At 36.3% G+C, this 17,294-nt stretch overlaps 1 protein-coding gene across 2 annotated transcripts; it reads right to left on the bottom strand.

Annotated features, from left to right (window-relative positions):
• Positions 1 to 2,710: 2,710 nt before the first annotated feature.
• Positions 2,711 to 17,131, bottom strand: LOC115983979 (major facilitator superfamily domain-containing protein 12-like). 2 transcript variants are annotated; one of them, XM_031106847.1, is made up of 13 exons: positions 16,910 to 17,131; positions 14,265 to 14,452; positions 13,724 to 13,793; positions 12,735 to 12,931; positions 12,228 to 12,303; positions 12,050 to 12,133; positions 11,895 to 11,974; positions 11,392 to 11,518; positions 11,081 to 11,140; positions 5,244 to 5,294; positions 5,003 to 5,161; positions 4,049 to 4,181; positions 2,711 to 3,167 (listed from the first exon to the last, which is right to left on the bottom strand). In XM_031106847.1, the coding sequence occupies exons 2-13, from the start codon at positions 14,426 to 14,428 to the stop codon at positions 2,995 to 2,997; spliced, it is 1,374 nt and encodes a 457-aa protein (XP_030962707.1). In that variant the 5' UTR covers positions 14,429 to 14,452; positions 16,910 to 17,131; the 3' UTR covers positions 2,711 to 2,994. The 2 variants fall into 2 exon arrangements, with proteins under 2 accessions (XP_030962707.1, XP_030962708.1); XM_031106848.1 differs by lacking the exons at positions 14,265 to 14,452; positions 16,910 to 17,131 and adding an exon at positions 14,133 to 14,194.
• Between the last annotated feature and the right edge of the window lie 163 nt (positions 17,132 to 17,294).

Genomic DNA, 17,294 nt, shown 5'->3' with positions numbered 1-17,294 from the left:
GTGTAACGTTCTAGATCAGTTTTTATTAACATCGTTGAATACATTTTGACAAACTCTAATTTTTATCCTACATGTGAAAAAAAGTATCTTGTGAAAGGGGCATTACATAAGCCGATTTTATAAGATAAGTTTTCCAACGTATAAACATTGTGTCAGTGCCTGAGTGAGTCTGAATAAAGATATTATTTGAAGAAAAGGCTTTGAGAGTTAGAGAGTATAAATTAATATTTCAATTGCTAAATACATCACAATATTTTCATTGAGAGATACTCGGGTTTAAGAGTTTATATTCTATTACGTATTCCTACAATTTTCTCTCAAAATTAAACCCTATTCAAGGTATGTTCCTTTTTTCTTTCAAGAACCCTATTCAGTATTCGAGTTAGTTTATTTTATTCTGGATTTTTAGGATTTAGTGTGTTTTTAATACGTATGTCAAAATATAACTTTAACTTGATGTGTGTTTAGATTGTTACGTTGGAGAAACAAGTATGGTTCTGAACTTTGATTTGAATGAATTACCTGTGGACGAGGACATGGCTTTTGATGAGTATGAATTACCTGGCTACGAGAATGTGGTTTTTGATATGATTGGATTACCTGTGGAAGATGAAGAGGACGTAGCTTCTAATACCACATCCCCTGAGGTATACTTTTTAGTATTTATGCTATGTTATTGTCTTCTTTTTTTGGCTTAATTTTTTTCAAGAACTTTGATTGTTTGAACCAATATGTATCTGATTTTTTGTCTTTATAGATTGGTGACAGTTCTAGTAGTAACAGTGAGTTACTTGGCCCCAAAGAAACCTATGATGTTTTGCCTGCAGTTCCTATGGATGAGGATGTGGCTTTGAAACACGAGGAACTCAAGGTGTATATATATATATATATATATATTCAATTTTTTTTTTCTTTTTGTTGTTAATTTGATATATTTTGAATCAATTTTGTGGATTATATGTTTTGATGTAGAGTGGAAACAATACTGAGACTCATGTTGCAAAAGAAGATAATAAAATTGACCAAGGTAATTAGTAATTTCATTTTTTATTTATTTTTTATTTTTTATTTTTTAAAATTTAGTATTAGAAGTCCAAGTAGTTGGAGTTAAAATTTTTGCTTAATGTATTGATTACCCAATACTTCTCTCATATAATATATGGATCATACAACTGAACGAAACTTACATGTTATGATATATAGGACTCATGTATTTTGAGAGATATGTGTTATGTATAAGCAGGATGCATAAAATAATTATATTTTGTTCTTAAATAATAAAATTTTATTGTGTATTCTAATCAGTATTTGTTGAAACATTTTTGTGTCTTTCATATTGCTAACTGCGTACATATTTCCTTTTTTGTTTACATATATGACGATAGTGAGTATAGCTGTAGATGGAGGCAAGGTTTTATCTAATGTGAAGCTGTCAGCTCAATTGCTTGAAGGGAATAAGGAAAAAGTTTTACGGTCTAATAAAGTTGTGAAATTAGTGAAGATGTGGAACCATTCAAAAGGGAGGATCACATGGGAAGGGGAGGAGGATATGAAAAAACATTACCCTCTGTTGTTCCAAAACAAGAAAATGTAATATATGTTTTAAGTTTAATTTTGTTTGAAAGAGAGATGAATCTGATTGTTCATAGTAGAATAATTGTTTCATGGCTTATAATAATTGCGTTCAGTTCCTCTTCAATCTAATGCTTTGTACTCTATTGCTCAACCCTATGTCAACCTGAATTTACAAGTGCTCATGCATGCATGCTTTTGGTTATAATTTGCTTAATGCACTTGAGGAATTTTTCGGATAATCAATACTTGTGGGAGGAGGAACTCCATATTTTAAACTTCTTTCCCTTGAAATCTGTGGTAAGGGCAACGATAAAAGTTTAGGGAAGTTTTAATCCAAAGAAATTAATATTATCAACACTCAACAGCTCATTTGAAATAGAAAAATAACCTCACCATGAAACAAAAGTGGTTCAAAAGAAGAAGAAAGAACCAAAAATCTAGAGGACAGACCAAATGATACACAAGGCTTGTCTTTTTCACATTCTTTTGGGCCCTCCCTACAAATCTTGCAGAGCATAGGGTTTGATATAAACAATCCTAAAATAAGCTAAAATAGCTTCAACCACCCCATTGAACTAGTATCCAGCTGCTGCAGATTTTCAGCAGCTTAAGCAGGGTTATAAGAAGTGAATCAAAGCATTCTACAAATTACATCTGATTCTCCTCGACTTGGAGCTGCCTCAAACTGCCATTGATATAACAAGACCCAGTTTATTTTCCAGCATAAACTACATAATCTAGGCTATCCCCAAACAGAAGGTGAGGAAACTGTGATCTTACCTAATTTATCAAATAAAATGAGGCCACAAAAGTTAGCATAAGCAAGCACCTCTGGTCCTCTGCCGTATATAACGGAGATTGAATCAGAGCATAATTATTGGTAATACGTTATGTTATTCACCATTTCATTCACCAAGCAATGGGCATCACTTGGCTCACTCGGGGCATAGGCAAATAGGGGAGTTAGCACCATCAATTTGAACCTCATTTGCTTTATCGATACCAAGGTAGTACCAATCTATATAAATACAGTCAATCTTCACTATCAATAGGTATCATTATTTGATAACAACACCTAACAATATGTAGCATTTTTTTTTTTCTATTAGGAGAGAGAGAGTATCATTCATATATGTATAAGTTCAATGAATAGACTTTTCATTAACAAATATAAAATCTTGATTATACACATGATAATGTCCTATAAGCAAAAAAAGGGTCTTGAAAAAAAAATGACTTCATAGAAAGAAATAAAAAAGAATAAGAAAGTCTCATGGCTTTCTCCATCATATCTATCTAAAATTTTTCCTTTCCTATAGAAATGTGTGCTATAAAGCTTTGCTTCAGGTAAATACTCAAAAGCAAATGCTCCAACATCTTACAATTAGTGTTGTTTAAAGTAAATTGGCCTTTTGCAGACTATTCCAACAGTGGCTCCATTATAGGTTTCGAAAAAGGGGTATGGAGTTTCATGCTGTACGTAACTGCCACCCCAATTAGTGCACAAAATGACGGTAAGAGACCCAAACCAAACCGTGTAACTGAAATATAGACATTTATTGCATTTGTTCTCTGAAGTTCTGGAGAGCAACCTGCATTGGAGTATATAAAATATCAAACAGAAATTTTTAACTAAGAACCATTATGGACATTTGAGAAAGAACTCAAGAATTTTCTCAGACACAAAAAATAATGTCAGTGTTATTGATGAGTTCTGAAAATTAAGATGGCAACAATTAATAGAGGAATTAATCAGAAAACAAGAAGAGATCCCATGTCTGGAAAATTAGTTTCAAACTTTCAAACCTGCTCAAGTGATGTTTCAAGTAAAATTTCTCTGTCTGGCAGATCACTTAAACTAAAGCTAACAAGGCTTCCATGATTGTTTCTGTTGGTTGCTTCAATGGTTGTCTAATTAGTCAGTAACATAATTGACCAACAAAAACATTACCAAAAATAAAATATAAATAGTGGATCATCTTAAACAAAAATGATATTCATGATAATGATCGTCTTTTTTGGCATGTGAAATTTCAAATAGTGAGTGAATCTTTTCTCAATCTCCCTTTAGCATAATAAAAGCCAGAATCAAGCCCTAGGAAGCATGGACACCTCTGGGGCACAGCTGCAAGCATGTCCAGCCCTTTCTTTTCTTTTTCTTTTTTTTTAAATGACAGGACACGGCCGGGGTGTATTTTGGTTTTTCGTTTTTGGATTTTGTAATAGTATTATCCATTATTGCTCTTAAATTCTTCTTTTTTTCTCTTTAGATCTTCCATCCCTCAAAAGAAAAGATCTAGGATAGTAGGATCTAGAGAAACAGCTAATGAATATAAGCCAAGATCCCTCTCCATTCATTCATAAATATACATACTTGTATGTAATAATCAAGTATGTAACAAAGCACCTAGAATCATATAAAAGAACCCTAATTTTAAAGCTTTTGCAAAGACTGAAGATTCAAACAACTTACTTTGGAAAGACTGAAGAACATACAAGGCAAGCCCACATGATATTTTGTCCAAGAAGCTCAATGATCCACAAACAAATGCACAGCCACCAAGATTCTCCCCAATTAGAACATTTTGCATGCTTATTCCAGTCACCTATAGTAATTGAGGAAAATTTTTATACAAGTTCATTGAAATTAATCATAAGAAGTCAATAATGGCTTGAGTGTAGTCTTTAAAGAGGACCTAATCTTATGTGAAATATCAAGTTCCCTGTTAGCATTAATACATTTGTAATTGTACAGGAACGTTTTTATGTTGTTTCTGTTAGCATTAATACATTTAGACAATGTTTAAGATTCAACTGTCCTTGTAAAGTGTGTGGACTGGTAGTTCACAGACTATGTTACATCATACAACCTATTAGGTAAAGTACTCATTTTTCACATAAGTTCTATAGTTTTGATTTCTTTCAAACTTCATTTAGACATTTCAGCGTTAGGATCTCAAATCATTCACTAATTTAGATGGAACTTCTTAAAAATTCTTTTGTTTTCAATACACTTGGGAAATTTTGGGCTTTTGGCTTAATTTGTTATTAGAATCATCATTGTCAAACTCAAATCAATAAGCTTGGGTCCAATTAGAAGAATACAAATGTTCTTTAGTTAATGCTTTGTTAGCAAAATTATCTGTTATGAAGCATAACTATTCAGAGGAAGATTTATAAACTCTAAGGTTGTCATATTGCTGTAACAAGTCCTAGAAGGCTGGTTGTTTATCGTGTCATAATATTTTGATTCTCAAATCTAATTGGTTTCCATCAACCATGAGGACAATGCCTTTTCTTTTATTGATAATAAAATTCAACAATAAGGACAATGCTTCACTTATCTTAAAATGTCATAGAAGTGAAATGGACTAATAAATAACTTGAAATGAAGAAAAGATTAATAGAACAGAATATTAGATCATACCATCATCGAAGCATTTGCTACACCAATAAATATTGATATTATGTACATGAAAGCACTCATGCTTCTAGGTAAGAAAATGATTGCTGCACCAGAAAACATCCAAATAATGCCACCAGCAGTGTAGTAGGCCTTCAGGCGTTGGCCAGTCCATGCAATCTCCTGAAAAGGTCAGGTATCAATAAATAAAGAATTTGTAGAAAACACGGTTTTTCAACCAAGGAAGTGGGTTTCACAAGGGGACCTGTAGAATAACAGATACAATGAAGCTGCAAGTGTAGATGATGGCAGGAACCTGCTTCCATCAATTTGAAAGAATTAGCCATGCATCATTTTTCCAAATAAAATATTTTTAATGCTAAAAATTTCACAAAAATTAGACATTAGCTATGTACAACATCTGAGAGGCCTGGCTACCTCGAATTAGTCACAATACTTGTGTTTTGTCCTCTGTTGTTATGGGGGGTTCAATTTTCTTTTTCGTTGAATCTAAGACTTTCGAATTCTCAGTCGAGGAGGGAGGTATGTATTTCATGTTACGCATTTTTGAGCGAAGTCGGGATTCTCTCCGATCAGTTTTCATGGGCAGAGAAAGCGCTAAGCGTTTGCTAGCTATTGTGGAGGATCTAATGTCTACTAAAACATCCGGTAACTTTGCTCGTACCTTTAGGGATAATGAGAAAGTTTTTATTTTGCAATTGGGCGCCAATTCACACGGCAGTTTTTTAATGATCTCGGAACTCATCCATGGCCGTCGGAAAGGACTTCTCGTGGTCCCAGAAGGGAAAGCTAGTAGTGGGTGGCAAGGTTTTGGATTTCATCTAAGGAAAGCAATCGCACCTGGGACACTTGCAACCAAACAGTCTTTTATCTCTGTCCTGAAACCGAGAGTGGAGAATCACAAAACTTTTCTGCTGGCAGCGGCGGAGGGTGATCGGAGAGAGGGTAGTGGTAGCAGAAAAGGAAAGCAATTAATGCCGGAGTTTCAAATTTCAACCGAATCAATCTTGAGCAATAAGAGCCACGATATACGCGATTTGAATGCTGGGAAGAAACAAGCTATATCTAAGGCTGAATTGTCGGTTGAGATTACAGAGAGTAACAGCTGTATCAATGACTCACCTTTAACGTTGGATGTTGGCCTGAGATTGGAGCGTGGGCCAGATGGTGAGTGGCAGGTAGTGTGGTCCAAAGTCAAGGAAGTGGGCTGCATAGAAAAACCCAAAGACAAAAATTTTAAGCCCGTTAGCCATTTTAAACCCACAGCCCCCTTCAATGCAAAGCCCAAACTTAATCCCAAGCCCATCAAAGTCTGGAGGCCCAAGTCAAAACAAACTCTTCAAAGCAGCGAGACTCACCCACGTAACTTGTTTTCTGCTTCGAAGAGCTCAGTCAGCGATACCCGCAGAGGCGCTGAGGACTCTACCTCGGAACTTCCACAAGCTGACTCCCAAAGCTTGTTGAGGCTAGCCTAGTCGATTAAAGCCTCCGACGGTGCCGGTATTGACTTTATTGGCGCCGATGAGCCCGATAATGAGATTCTCGGCTCCGATGGGTCCGATACAGCTTCTTTCAGCTCCGATGAGTCCGATGAGTCAGCAAACACCTCCGACGGTGAAGAGAAATTGCACCAAGACATCCGTTTGATACTTCAGGAGAATTCCGGCAATGTTAGCAAGAAATGGGGGAATTCAGATCAGTGGGTGCTTGAACTTCGAGATGGAAGAAGAGTGGCGGTTCCGATTCAAATTTCTCTGCCTCCAGGTGAAGTCACAGAGGTATTGGAAGAGCAAACCCAATTGGCCTTGGTCCCCTTGAAGTGTTCAAATGTTGTGGAGGTGTCCTCAGCCCAAGTTGATGAGAATGAAGTACTTGTGGAGGATTGGGTCTCAGACACTTCAGAGTCTTCTGAGCTACCTAATGTAGAGGGTTTGTCGCCTCTAAGTGTGGAACCACTGGCCTTTTCTCTACCTTTGGCAATGGAAGGGCAGGAAGTGTTGGGTGTGGAGAATCCAGTGAGGGGAGAAGCTTACTCTGAGTGGGTCCAAAGCAGATTTAAAGGGTTTGATAACTTCCTAGGCACGTCCCTAAAAGGTTTGGAAAATCAAGCAACCACCTTTTTATTGGCTGTTGAGGCTGAATTACACCGTAGGGATGCTTTGGAAAAAAAAGCACGTGAGTTGAAGAGTTCTGGAGTGAAAGGTATTAGAGAGCTGAAGGGTCTATTCAGCTCGATTAATTATGGTTCTACTTCAACTAGGCGCAGTGGTATTAATAGGGAGCGGGCTCTCTCTGTTCCTAAATGAATCTGAAGATGATTTCCTGGAATGTCAGAGGATTGAATGAGGCTGGGAAGAGACTTCAGATTCGTAATTTATTGCGTGCATGGAGACCTGATATTGTCTGTTTGCAGGAGACTAAGCTTGAATGGATTACTAGAGGAGTAGTCAGAAGTATATGGAGTTGTCCATATGTAGATTGGTTGTACTTGGGTTCAGAAGGTGCTTCTGGAGGTATTGTATTGATGTGGGATCGGAGGGCAGTGGAAAAGGTGGAAGAAGCAGTAGGGCGCTTTTCTGTTTCATGCAGATTTAAAAACATAGGCGATCAATTTGAGTGGGCTTTTACAGGTGTATATGGGCCAAATTCGAACAAGAGGCGTAGGAAGATGTGGGAGGAATTGACAGGGCTGATTAGTTGGTGGGATGTGCCATGGTGCCTAGGAGGTGACTTTAATATAATTCGTTTTCCATCGGAGAGATTAGGGGCTACAACTAGTACTCGGGCTATGTATGAATTTTCGGATTTTATCTCTTTTCATGGGCTGATGGATATACCTATGGAAGGAGGCCTTTATACTTGGTCCAACAATTTCTCTGCCTCTAGAATTGACCGGTTTCTTTTCTCTCCACTTTTGGCGGATCATTTCACTCTATTGGCACAGAGAAGGTTGTCTAAGATACTTTCAGACCACTACCCAATTCTGTTGGAAGGGGGGAGTCATCGGAGAGGTAGAACTCCTTTTCGTTTTGAAAATATGTGGTTGAAGGCGGAAAATTTTGTGGATAAAGTGAAAACTTGGTGGGCATCCTATTTGTTTCAAGGCAACCCGAGTTTTATACTAGCTAAGAAGTTGGCAGCCTTGAAGTTGGACCTAAAAAAATGGAATGAAACGGAGTTTGGCAATGTCAATTTAAAGAAACAGTTGTTATGGAACAAATTGAATGACTTGGATGTTAAAGAGGAGACTCAACCTTTAATAGCTGAGGAGAAGTTAGAACAAGTTAATCTCCGTACCGAGATTGAAAAGCTTATTCTTTTGGAAGAAATTAGTTGGAGGCAGAAGTCTAGAATGCTACACTTGAGGGAGGGGGACGCAAGTACAAAAATTTTTCATAGAATGGCTAATTCCAATCGAAGAAATAATGGTATTGAGAGCCTTATGGTTGATGGAACCTTGTCTTCTGATCAAGGTATGATTGCTGATTGTATTACTCAATTCTTTATGAATTTATACTCGGAGCAGCAAGTTGTTCGACCTTTTCCAGAAGTCTTGGTATTTCCTAGGATATCCGGTGATAATGCTGATTGGTTAGATAGACCCTTTGAGGAGGCAGAAATTTTGGATGTCATACAGAATTTTAATGGTGACAAAGCTCCTGGACCTGATGGGTTTCCAATGGCCTTCTTCCAAGCATGTTGGGGTATTCTCAAAACTGATCTTATGGCTGTATTTCACCATTTTTTTGCTAAAGGTCAGTTTGAGAAAAGCTTAAATGCAACATTCATCACTCTCATCCCTAAAAAAAATCCAGCAATTGAAGTCAAGGATTTTCGCCCCATCAGTCTTGTTGGGGGGGTTTATAAAATCATTGCCAAGGTCTTAGCCACCAGACTTCGCACGGTCATGGAAGATATAATTTCTCCTTCTCAAAATGCATTTGTGAGGAACAGGCAGATTCTTGACCCTGTGCTTATTGCTAATGAATGCCTCGATAGTAGAGTGAAAACTGGTTTGCCAGGGATACTTTGCAAATTAGATGTTGAGAAGGCTTTTGATCATGTCAACTGGGGTTTTCTTATGCAGTTACTAGAACGGAGTGGGTTCTCTGCTAAATGGAGGCAGTGGATTTTCTTTTGTATATCTACCGTTCGATTCTCTATATTGATAAATGGCACTCCTTGTGGGTTTTTTGAGAGCTCCAGGGGGTTGAGACAAGGAGACCCATTGTCCCCTTTGTTGTTTGTCTTGGTGATGGAAGCCCTTGGGAGAATGTTGGATAAGGCTGTCCATGATGGTCACATGTCAGGTTTTGCTGTGGGTCGTTTAGAGGGAAGATCTTTGGAGGTGTCCCATTTGCTCTTTGCGGACGACACTTTAATTTTTTGTGATGCTGATTTGGACCAAGTTTTGTTTCTCCGTATGATTCTCATTTGGTTTGAGGCGGTTTCTGGTCTGAAGATAAACTTGGGCAAGTCAGAGCTGGTTCCTATTGGTATGGTGCATAATCTTGACTTATTGTTGAATGTCCTTGGTTGTAAACAAGGTACCCTTCCAATGAAATATTTAGGCCTTCCTTTGGGAGCTAAATGTAAGGATAAATCAATTTGGAACCCAATTCTGGAGAAGATAGAACGGAGATTAGCAAGATGGAAACGTTTGTACTTATCCAAGGGAGGTAGAGTCACTTTAATTAAAAGCACTCTATCTAACTTACCCACATATTTTCTATCTTTATTTCCTATTCCTGCTTCTGTGGCTAACAGAATTGAGAAACTTCAGAGGGATTTTTTATGGGGTGGCATTGGTGATGAACCAAAATTCCATTTGGTCAAATGGGCTACTGTTTGCACACCCATTGCTTCGGGTGGTTTGGGGATAAGAAAGGTAAGACCTTTTAATGAAGCTCTACTTGGGAAGTGGCTATGGAGATTTGGGATGGAGAGGGCTGCTCTTTGGAGGCAAGTGATAGCTGTGAAATATGGCTGTGAATGGGGAAGTTGGTGTACTAGACCTACTAACGGTCCATATGGTGTTGGCTTGTGGAAAAATATTAGTCGGGGATGGTCTACTTTCTCTCGACACATTCTATATGAGATTGGGGATGGGTTTAGGGTGAAATTTTGGCAAGACCATTGGTGTGGTGAAACTTCTCTTGCAGTCAGCTATCCTGAATTGTTTAGATTTTGCCGAGATCAAGAGGTTAGTGTGGCTGAGGTTATGAAGTTTGATAACGGAATCCTGTTTTGGGATGTAAGTTTCTTTAGGGGTGTGCATGCTCGGGAACTAGAGGCACTGGCCAGTTTCATGGATACCATATATGGTGTCTCGGTTAGAGGGCTTGGTGAGGATAAAATGTGCTGGAAGTCTGTTAGAGAGAAGGGATTCACAGTTAGGGATTATTACAATCTCTTAGTGGGCCCTACTGACTATTGTTTTCCTTGGAAAAGCATTTGGAAGCAGAAGGTTCCTTCTCGAGTAGCTTTCTTTGTTTGGACTGTTGCTTTAGGAAAATGCTTAACGATTGACAATTTACGAAGAAGGAAGGTTTGGATATTAGATTGGTGCTACATGTGCAAGTGTAATGGGGAATCGGTTGATCATCTTTTTCTTCATTGCCCGGTTGCAATGGATATGTGGGCTATGGTGTTCGGGTTGTTTGGAGTGAGTTGGGTTATGCCACAATATGTAGTGGGGCTTCTAGCATGTTGGCAAGGCAGTTTTGGCCGTCATCGAAATGGGTATATATGGCTTATGGTTCCTCATTGCTTATTGTGGTGCCTTTGGAGGGAGAGAAATAGTCGGTGCTTTGAAGATAAGGAGAGATCCATATCAGATTTGAAGCTATTTTTCTTTAGAACATTAATGGATTGGTTGGCTGCTTTGCTGAACCAATCCTTTCCATCCTTTCTTGATTTCTTAGATTCTTGTAATTTTTGTTCTTGATTGTTTGAACCCTTGTACACTCCCTGTGTACTAGGGTGTTCCATTTTTTGAGATCAATAAACTTTTACTTATCAAAAAAAAAAAATATTTTTAAGATTAAAAGAAATATGATTTGGAAAGGTTAGTGCATGTACCAGAGCTTTAGCTGATTGGGCCATTCGTAGATCATTAATAACATAGAATGCAAGATACGCCTGACAAAAGAAGCCATCTTGATATCAGAACTACAAAGATAGCTTACCAATTTTAGGGAAATCGCTTCTTTTATAATTTGTAATATTAGTGGACTGATTTTTCCAGTAGGGAAGCCCATTTGTCATAGGACATTTTTTCTTGGAGGCTTAAGATATTCTTAAAAATATCAGCTCCTCATATGATGTTATAATATATAAAGTTCTTTTCTGTTTGTTAAAATGAACACCACTAAACAGGAAAAAGCACTGACCTGTGACACATTGACAATTAATCTGGTGAGCACATAAACGATAGCAACTTCATAATATAGAACTCGCTTGAACCAGTAAGCCCATGCAATCCTAACATGAAAATTTCCTTGTGCTCCTACCCTGGATCTACATAAGAGAAGTAAATAATTATTGTAATTAAGTATGCCGAGGTACCCCCAAACTTTCTAAAATTTCAAATATTTCCCTTATATTGATGGTGTTGGAATTTCTCGCATCTAGTTTCTAACCAAATGGTTCAATTAGACAATGTGAAAAAATGAGGTCTTTATCCATCTAGTACCAAAGGCAAAACAACAAAACTTGAAATTAAACGCCCATAGTCATTTTTCTTATCTTAAACCAAACAAAATTAAGAATTATAACACTATTACAGGTCATGGTACTATAAGATTAATTTTTTATCTCGCAAGTCGCAACACATCAAGAAAGCATTATAAAGACATTTCCTAGAAACTTCAAAGATTAAGACTATTTATGTCACCTTGGCTCTTTGGTTCCAAAAAGGAATATGCCCACGAAGCAGCATCCAACAAAAATTGATGAATATGCAATCCATCGATACTGCTTGGTAGAATACAGTGATTAAAATCCAGAAGGAAAACTCTTAATAATAGATCAAAAATTCTTTGGACATACCTGATTTTCAACATCAGCATATGTGTTTGCTTTGGTGACGGCAAAGACTATTAGAGCAACTGCATATAGGCTGAGGTTGGCAATCTATAAAAAAAGTTACCAAAAAAAAAACCTTCATTGGTACCGTGTTACAACATACAGACAAGTACAACCAAATAGAATTCAGTTCGAAGCTGACCATTGTAAATGCATTTCGACAGCTAGTCAGCACTACTCTACTCGTTGAATTCAGTGTGATGCAATTCACCATAGACCTTCAACAAAACAGTTAAGGTTCATAGCATAAGTGAAAAATACTTCCAAAGCCAATGACACGTGTTTCTTCCTTTTATCTTTTCCATCAATGTGGAGGGGCCAGGTGAAGGGGTTCACTGGTGCCCCATGCTTTAAGGAATTTCCATAAGGACCCCCTGTTTTATGTGATCATCCATTTGTTAAATTAACAAACTTTCAGGCTAGTCCTTCCGCATGGACAAAAATTCAGAAATAAAACAAAATAGCCATTTGTTACCAATTAGTTTTTTAGGCTTCAATTAAATGCCCAAAAAATTATGAGTGTTCACAGAATAATAACCACTTAAAGGAGTGGCAGCAGTGCCTTTTCCCTTGTTCTTATATAGGATAAAAAATAGAAATGATGATTTGCATGTTTCAACTGGAAATTGTAGATTGAGAAGGTTATTACATGTGTGAAACCTGAGTAGCAGCCCAACCAACATTGAAGATTGCTGCAAACAAGCTGTAGCCAACAGTTTCCAATGTTGATGAAGAAGTACCAAAGATCTTACAAGGTACGCAACCACCAAAAACAGAAGAAAATGAAACGGCAACCAGAACAGAGCCTGCAGCATGCCATATTTTGAAATGTCCAAACCTGTCAATCTATCATGGAAACAATAGGAAGCAGAATTATTTCCAGCAAGCTAAGGTCACAATTCCCACCCCTACCCCCCCTCAAAATCACCCAAACAACCAAAAATAGGAGCTTATGTATTTAACAAAAATTTTGTAAATGAATTTCAATCATTTAGGAGACAGAATAACTGGATATTAAAACCTAGCCCTAGGCAATCATAATATGTGCATACAATCTTGTGTAGGACATGAAAACATATCAATCAGACATGACATCTGCATTTGTACTTTCTTCTGAAACCATTTGCCTATATAGAGCTAGTAAATGAGGTTTAAAAAAACTGATTTGAAGAACATATAGAATTTAATTTCTTTTGTTCAATATTGTTAGTGTATATTAGACATTTTTTTTTAAAAGGTTTCACATGTGTAAAACCCTCTTGTAAACCCAATCACAAATTAGAGAAAGTGCTTGCTATTTCCTTTTTTTTTCTTTCACTTTATACTAGAAGCAAGCAATGCAAAATGAATCAAACACTCACATGTAAGAAGTATAAGAAACACATGTTAACTTGTCACTAGACTCAAACTTGAGCACCATTGTGAAGGCTCCAATGAATTAAATAACAAAAAGGAAAAATCAAAGAAAGGAAAAAACAATGATGGATATTAAAAGGCATTCAAAACAAAACAAAACAAAAAATGGACCAGATAGATATAATACTCTACTGTTTTAATTTTACAGTATCTAGATATGTATGTTTAGCATATCAATTTGTGAGTAAAAAAAAAAACGGAAAAAAAAATATAAATATGTACCAGTTCACCAGCCAATATGGTTGTAAATCCATCAGCTACTTGACCTGAAAGCATAACCATAGCAGCATCCCTATAAAATGAAACAGCAATGTCAAAAAAAGAAATTATAGGAGCTCAACAATTCATTTATACCATGAGGTAAACAGAACTCAATGCAGCAACAGACAAAAAACTTTAGTCAAGAACAATTTTGATGAAAACATAAGGAAATCAAGAAGTTCTAGGTAGTGTCCTTAGTGTGTGCTTGATATAAATTATTTGCTGACTTCACTATATCTCAAAACTAAAATCTCATCATGCTGCAAAGAATAAGAGTTTGAGTCTGGTAGAATATCACCAAATTTACTTTTCCCAAATAACATATAAAACTTGTACCTGATAAATCCCTTATTACCAAATTCAACATTACCCAGGATAAACACCACTTTCCTTCCATGTATTGTTCTTTTTCAACATAATGTGAACAAAATTTCAACAGAAAACATCTTTAACAACTGTAATGTGATTTTATAAACTGCTGGCCAGGTAATAAGATATATACCTCGGAGAAAGTCCAATATCTGTCAAGAACAATAAGAGGTAAGTGAACCAACAGGCAGCAGTGATATCATTGAGCATGTGACCCATGCCATAATAAATGACGGACCGTCTTCCAAGGGGCTTATTGAACGAATCATCATCATCTTCAATACTATTTCCCATCATGATACTTTTTTAACAAATGGGAACCTGCAAAATATGAACTGAAGCTTGAGAGAACAAGCATAAATAGCAATTTAGGAGAGTAATCATGTTGGAGTATTTTTTTTTTTTTTTTTATAAAAAATTTATTAATTTTATTCTAATTTAAAATAAATGATCATTCACATCAACTATAGAAATAATATATTCATAAATTAATTGTCATTTGACTTTCTCATACAAGTTGACAGGCTTAGCTACTTACTGAGCTTTAGTGATGAATTTCTATTGTTCAATCTTAATTCATTGCTTTTAACCATTACCTTAATTGGCTGAAGTTAATATCTTTAAACAAATTTAACAATTAAACAAACTATGATATTTCCGTTTATATAATTCAATGTGCTACCGGATCCATAATATGTCTATAACATTTACATGTCCAGCTGCCTAAAGGAAATTTAAAAATAAAAAAGGTACTTTTTTAAGCAAGTGAATAATGTTGCTATTTGTTAGACTTCTTTCTTATTGGAGATCTCACTAGTATAAGCAATAAAGAGAGAATTTATCTCTAAAGTTTATTTCATTAATAATTGTTTATTGGTAATTTCATTTTGTGCGAATTTCAAGAAAACTCAAGTAATATCTCTCCTTTATTTCCAACAAATCAAAACTAGGTTTACAGATGATTATACTTTGTCATCCATGCAATGAGTTTATGAGAATTTTACCATACCCAGCAAAATTCTTAAATGCCCTAAATATTCCAAACATAGTTGTTGCTAAGCCAAGTTGAAGGTAACACGGGTTACCATAATCAAAAAACATGCCAACATACAAGGAGAGCAGACTCAAGGGGTAATGAAAGTATACATGCTTGCAGACCCAAGGAGTCACTAACCACCCCTACCCTTTAAGGGTAGCAGTGCTAGAGCGAGGGCTACATTGGAATTGGTGAAGCGCCCTTCATATCGTTGCAGTTTAACTTTTTCTTTTTCTTTTTTTGTGGGGAGGGGGTGGGAATAAACGTTTTGGCCTTTCTTTTGGGGAATGGTCTTCCTAACATACAAGATGCTAAGCATGATGCAGAAATAGCATAAATCTAGACCATTCAAGTATGTGAATGCCACATAGTCCTGCATTAAGTACTAGCATTGCAGGAGATATGGGAAGATTGACACTTTGGATAGCCTTTCAATGACGCCTTGATACGCACATTGGATACAACTTCATTTCAAAATCTTAGGCTATTTTGTTTGGGGATTAACTATTAAATCAATCTCTCAAACTCAACACTTACATGTGAACGCCAACAAGTCGTCCCCTTCATGGCTCATATTCAAGCCTCTATATCTTTCAGGACACTCTTGCCAATTAAACATACTAAGAATGATGCTCTGTTACCAAATATAAGAAATATTTTTGATATCATTTGAGACTAATGAATTGCAAGAGAGGAAAAAATTAAAATAATCTTAACAAAGGGACCGAATCCTGTTCCTATCTTTTTTCCAGCATTCCTCTCCTCAAATTCAGCTACATCCCATCTCATATGTTTAAAAAAACAAGACATGCCATCTTGTTCCTAATCTACACCCAAAATAAAAGTCATTCACTTGGTCTTCAATTTGCTAACAACCTGCCCTTCATTTTGCTAACAACTAATTTGATACATTGATGTAATGTTGGGCAAGTCTTTTGGCAAATCAAAGAAATTCCCCTGTTGTCCAGCCTAGCTAACAGATAAATTATTTTACTTTCTTTTTGCATGATTTACATATAGGACAGGAAGCTCAAATACTCAAATGCATAATTTTTCACAACACATGAATAATGTAAGAAATGGATTTGACCAATTAAAGCTCCACAGCGTTGAACCAGATACAGATACAGAACATATGGACTCCAATTAACTCAACAAAATCTGAAATATCAAATTTAGAAAAATTGAAAACAATGAAGGAACCATTTCTATTGAATTTGGTGAACACGGGATTCTCAAATTTAACAAAGCTTTTACTTGTTATATAATGTTTCTCAAATACGCTAATAGCTTAATCATATCCAGTGAAGAACCTAGGAAACTTTCTGAATAACTTTCATAGTGCCATCAAAGTAACCCCCTTCCCTCCAGAGTCCAGACTATATTGGACAGCCCCAAAAGACAAAAACTTTTAAAATATAGTGTTGTTTAAATCCTAACTATGCAACCCTCTGAGCCTCATCCAACCCCAATTCAGGAAAAGAAGCATTACCCACATAAAAATCCTCATGTAAAATTCAACAGTCTAATAAGCAAAAGAAAAACTGACTGTACCCTTATAACACCCAAAGCGGAAAGCTATTAAATTTACAACTTCAATAGCTTAAAAACCAATGATAATCATCAACTAAAAACAAAACCAGATACAAACTATATATAATAACAGAAAAACTATAAAACCCAGATAGAATTCGAATTCTACATAACTGGAAAAAAACGAAAAAGGGTCAGAAGGAACATACAGACACAGGAGATAAGCTAAGCAGAACCCATCAACGAGAGCCCCTCAAAACGTTAGCAGAACAACCTTCGTTGGTTACCCATAAGAGAAACCGACGTTGTTTGTCAACTGTGTGAATATATATAACTGAATCTAAGTAGACCAATATTCAGCAAAAAAAAAAAGAATCTAAGTAGACCAATAAATATGATACTACTATATTCCTTTTCTGACGTCTAAAGCAATCTTGTTTGTTTGTTTGTTCTCTTTTTTTTTTTCTTTTTTTTCTATTTTCTGTTTCTTTTTCCTTTGTTTGGGGAATGTGTGTCATCAATTTCACCGAATGTGACAGTCTGTGAGTTACGGACTCTCAGACTTAGAATAAGAAGACCAAAAGACAGTGCTGT

Source organism: Quercus lobata, chromosome 4 (genome assembly GCF_001633185.2).
Source record: "Quercus lobata isolate SW786 chromosome 4, ValleyOak3.0 Primary Assembly, whole genome shotgun sequence".
NCBI classification, from domain to species: Eukaryota; Viridiplantae; Streptophyta; class Magnoliopsida; order Fagales; family Fagaceae; genus Quercus; species Quercus lobata.
This window is presented reverse-complemented; position numbering and strand designations above follow the sequence as displayed.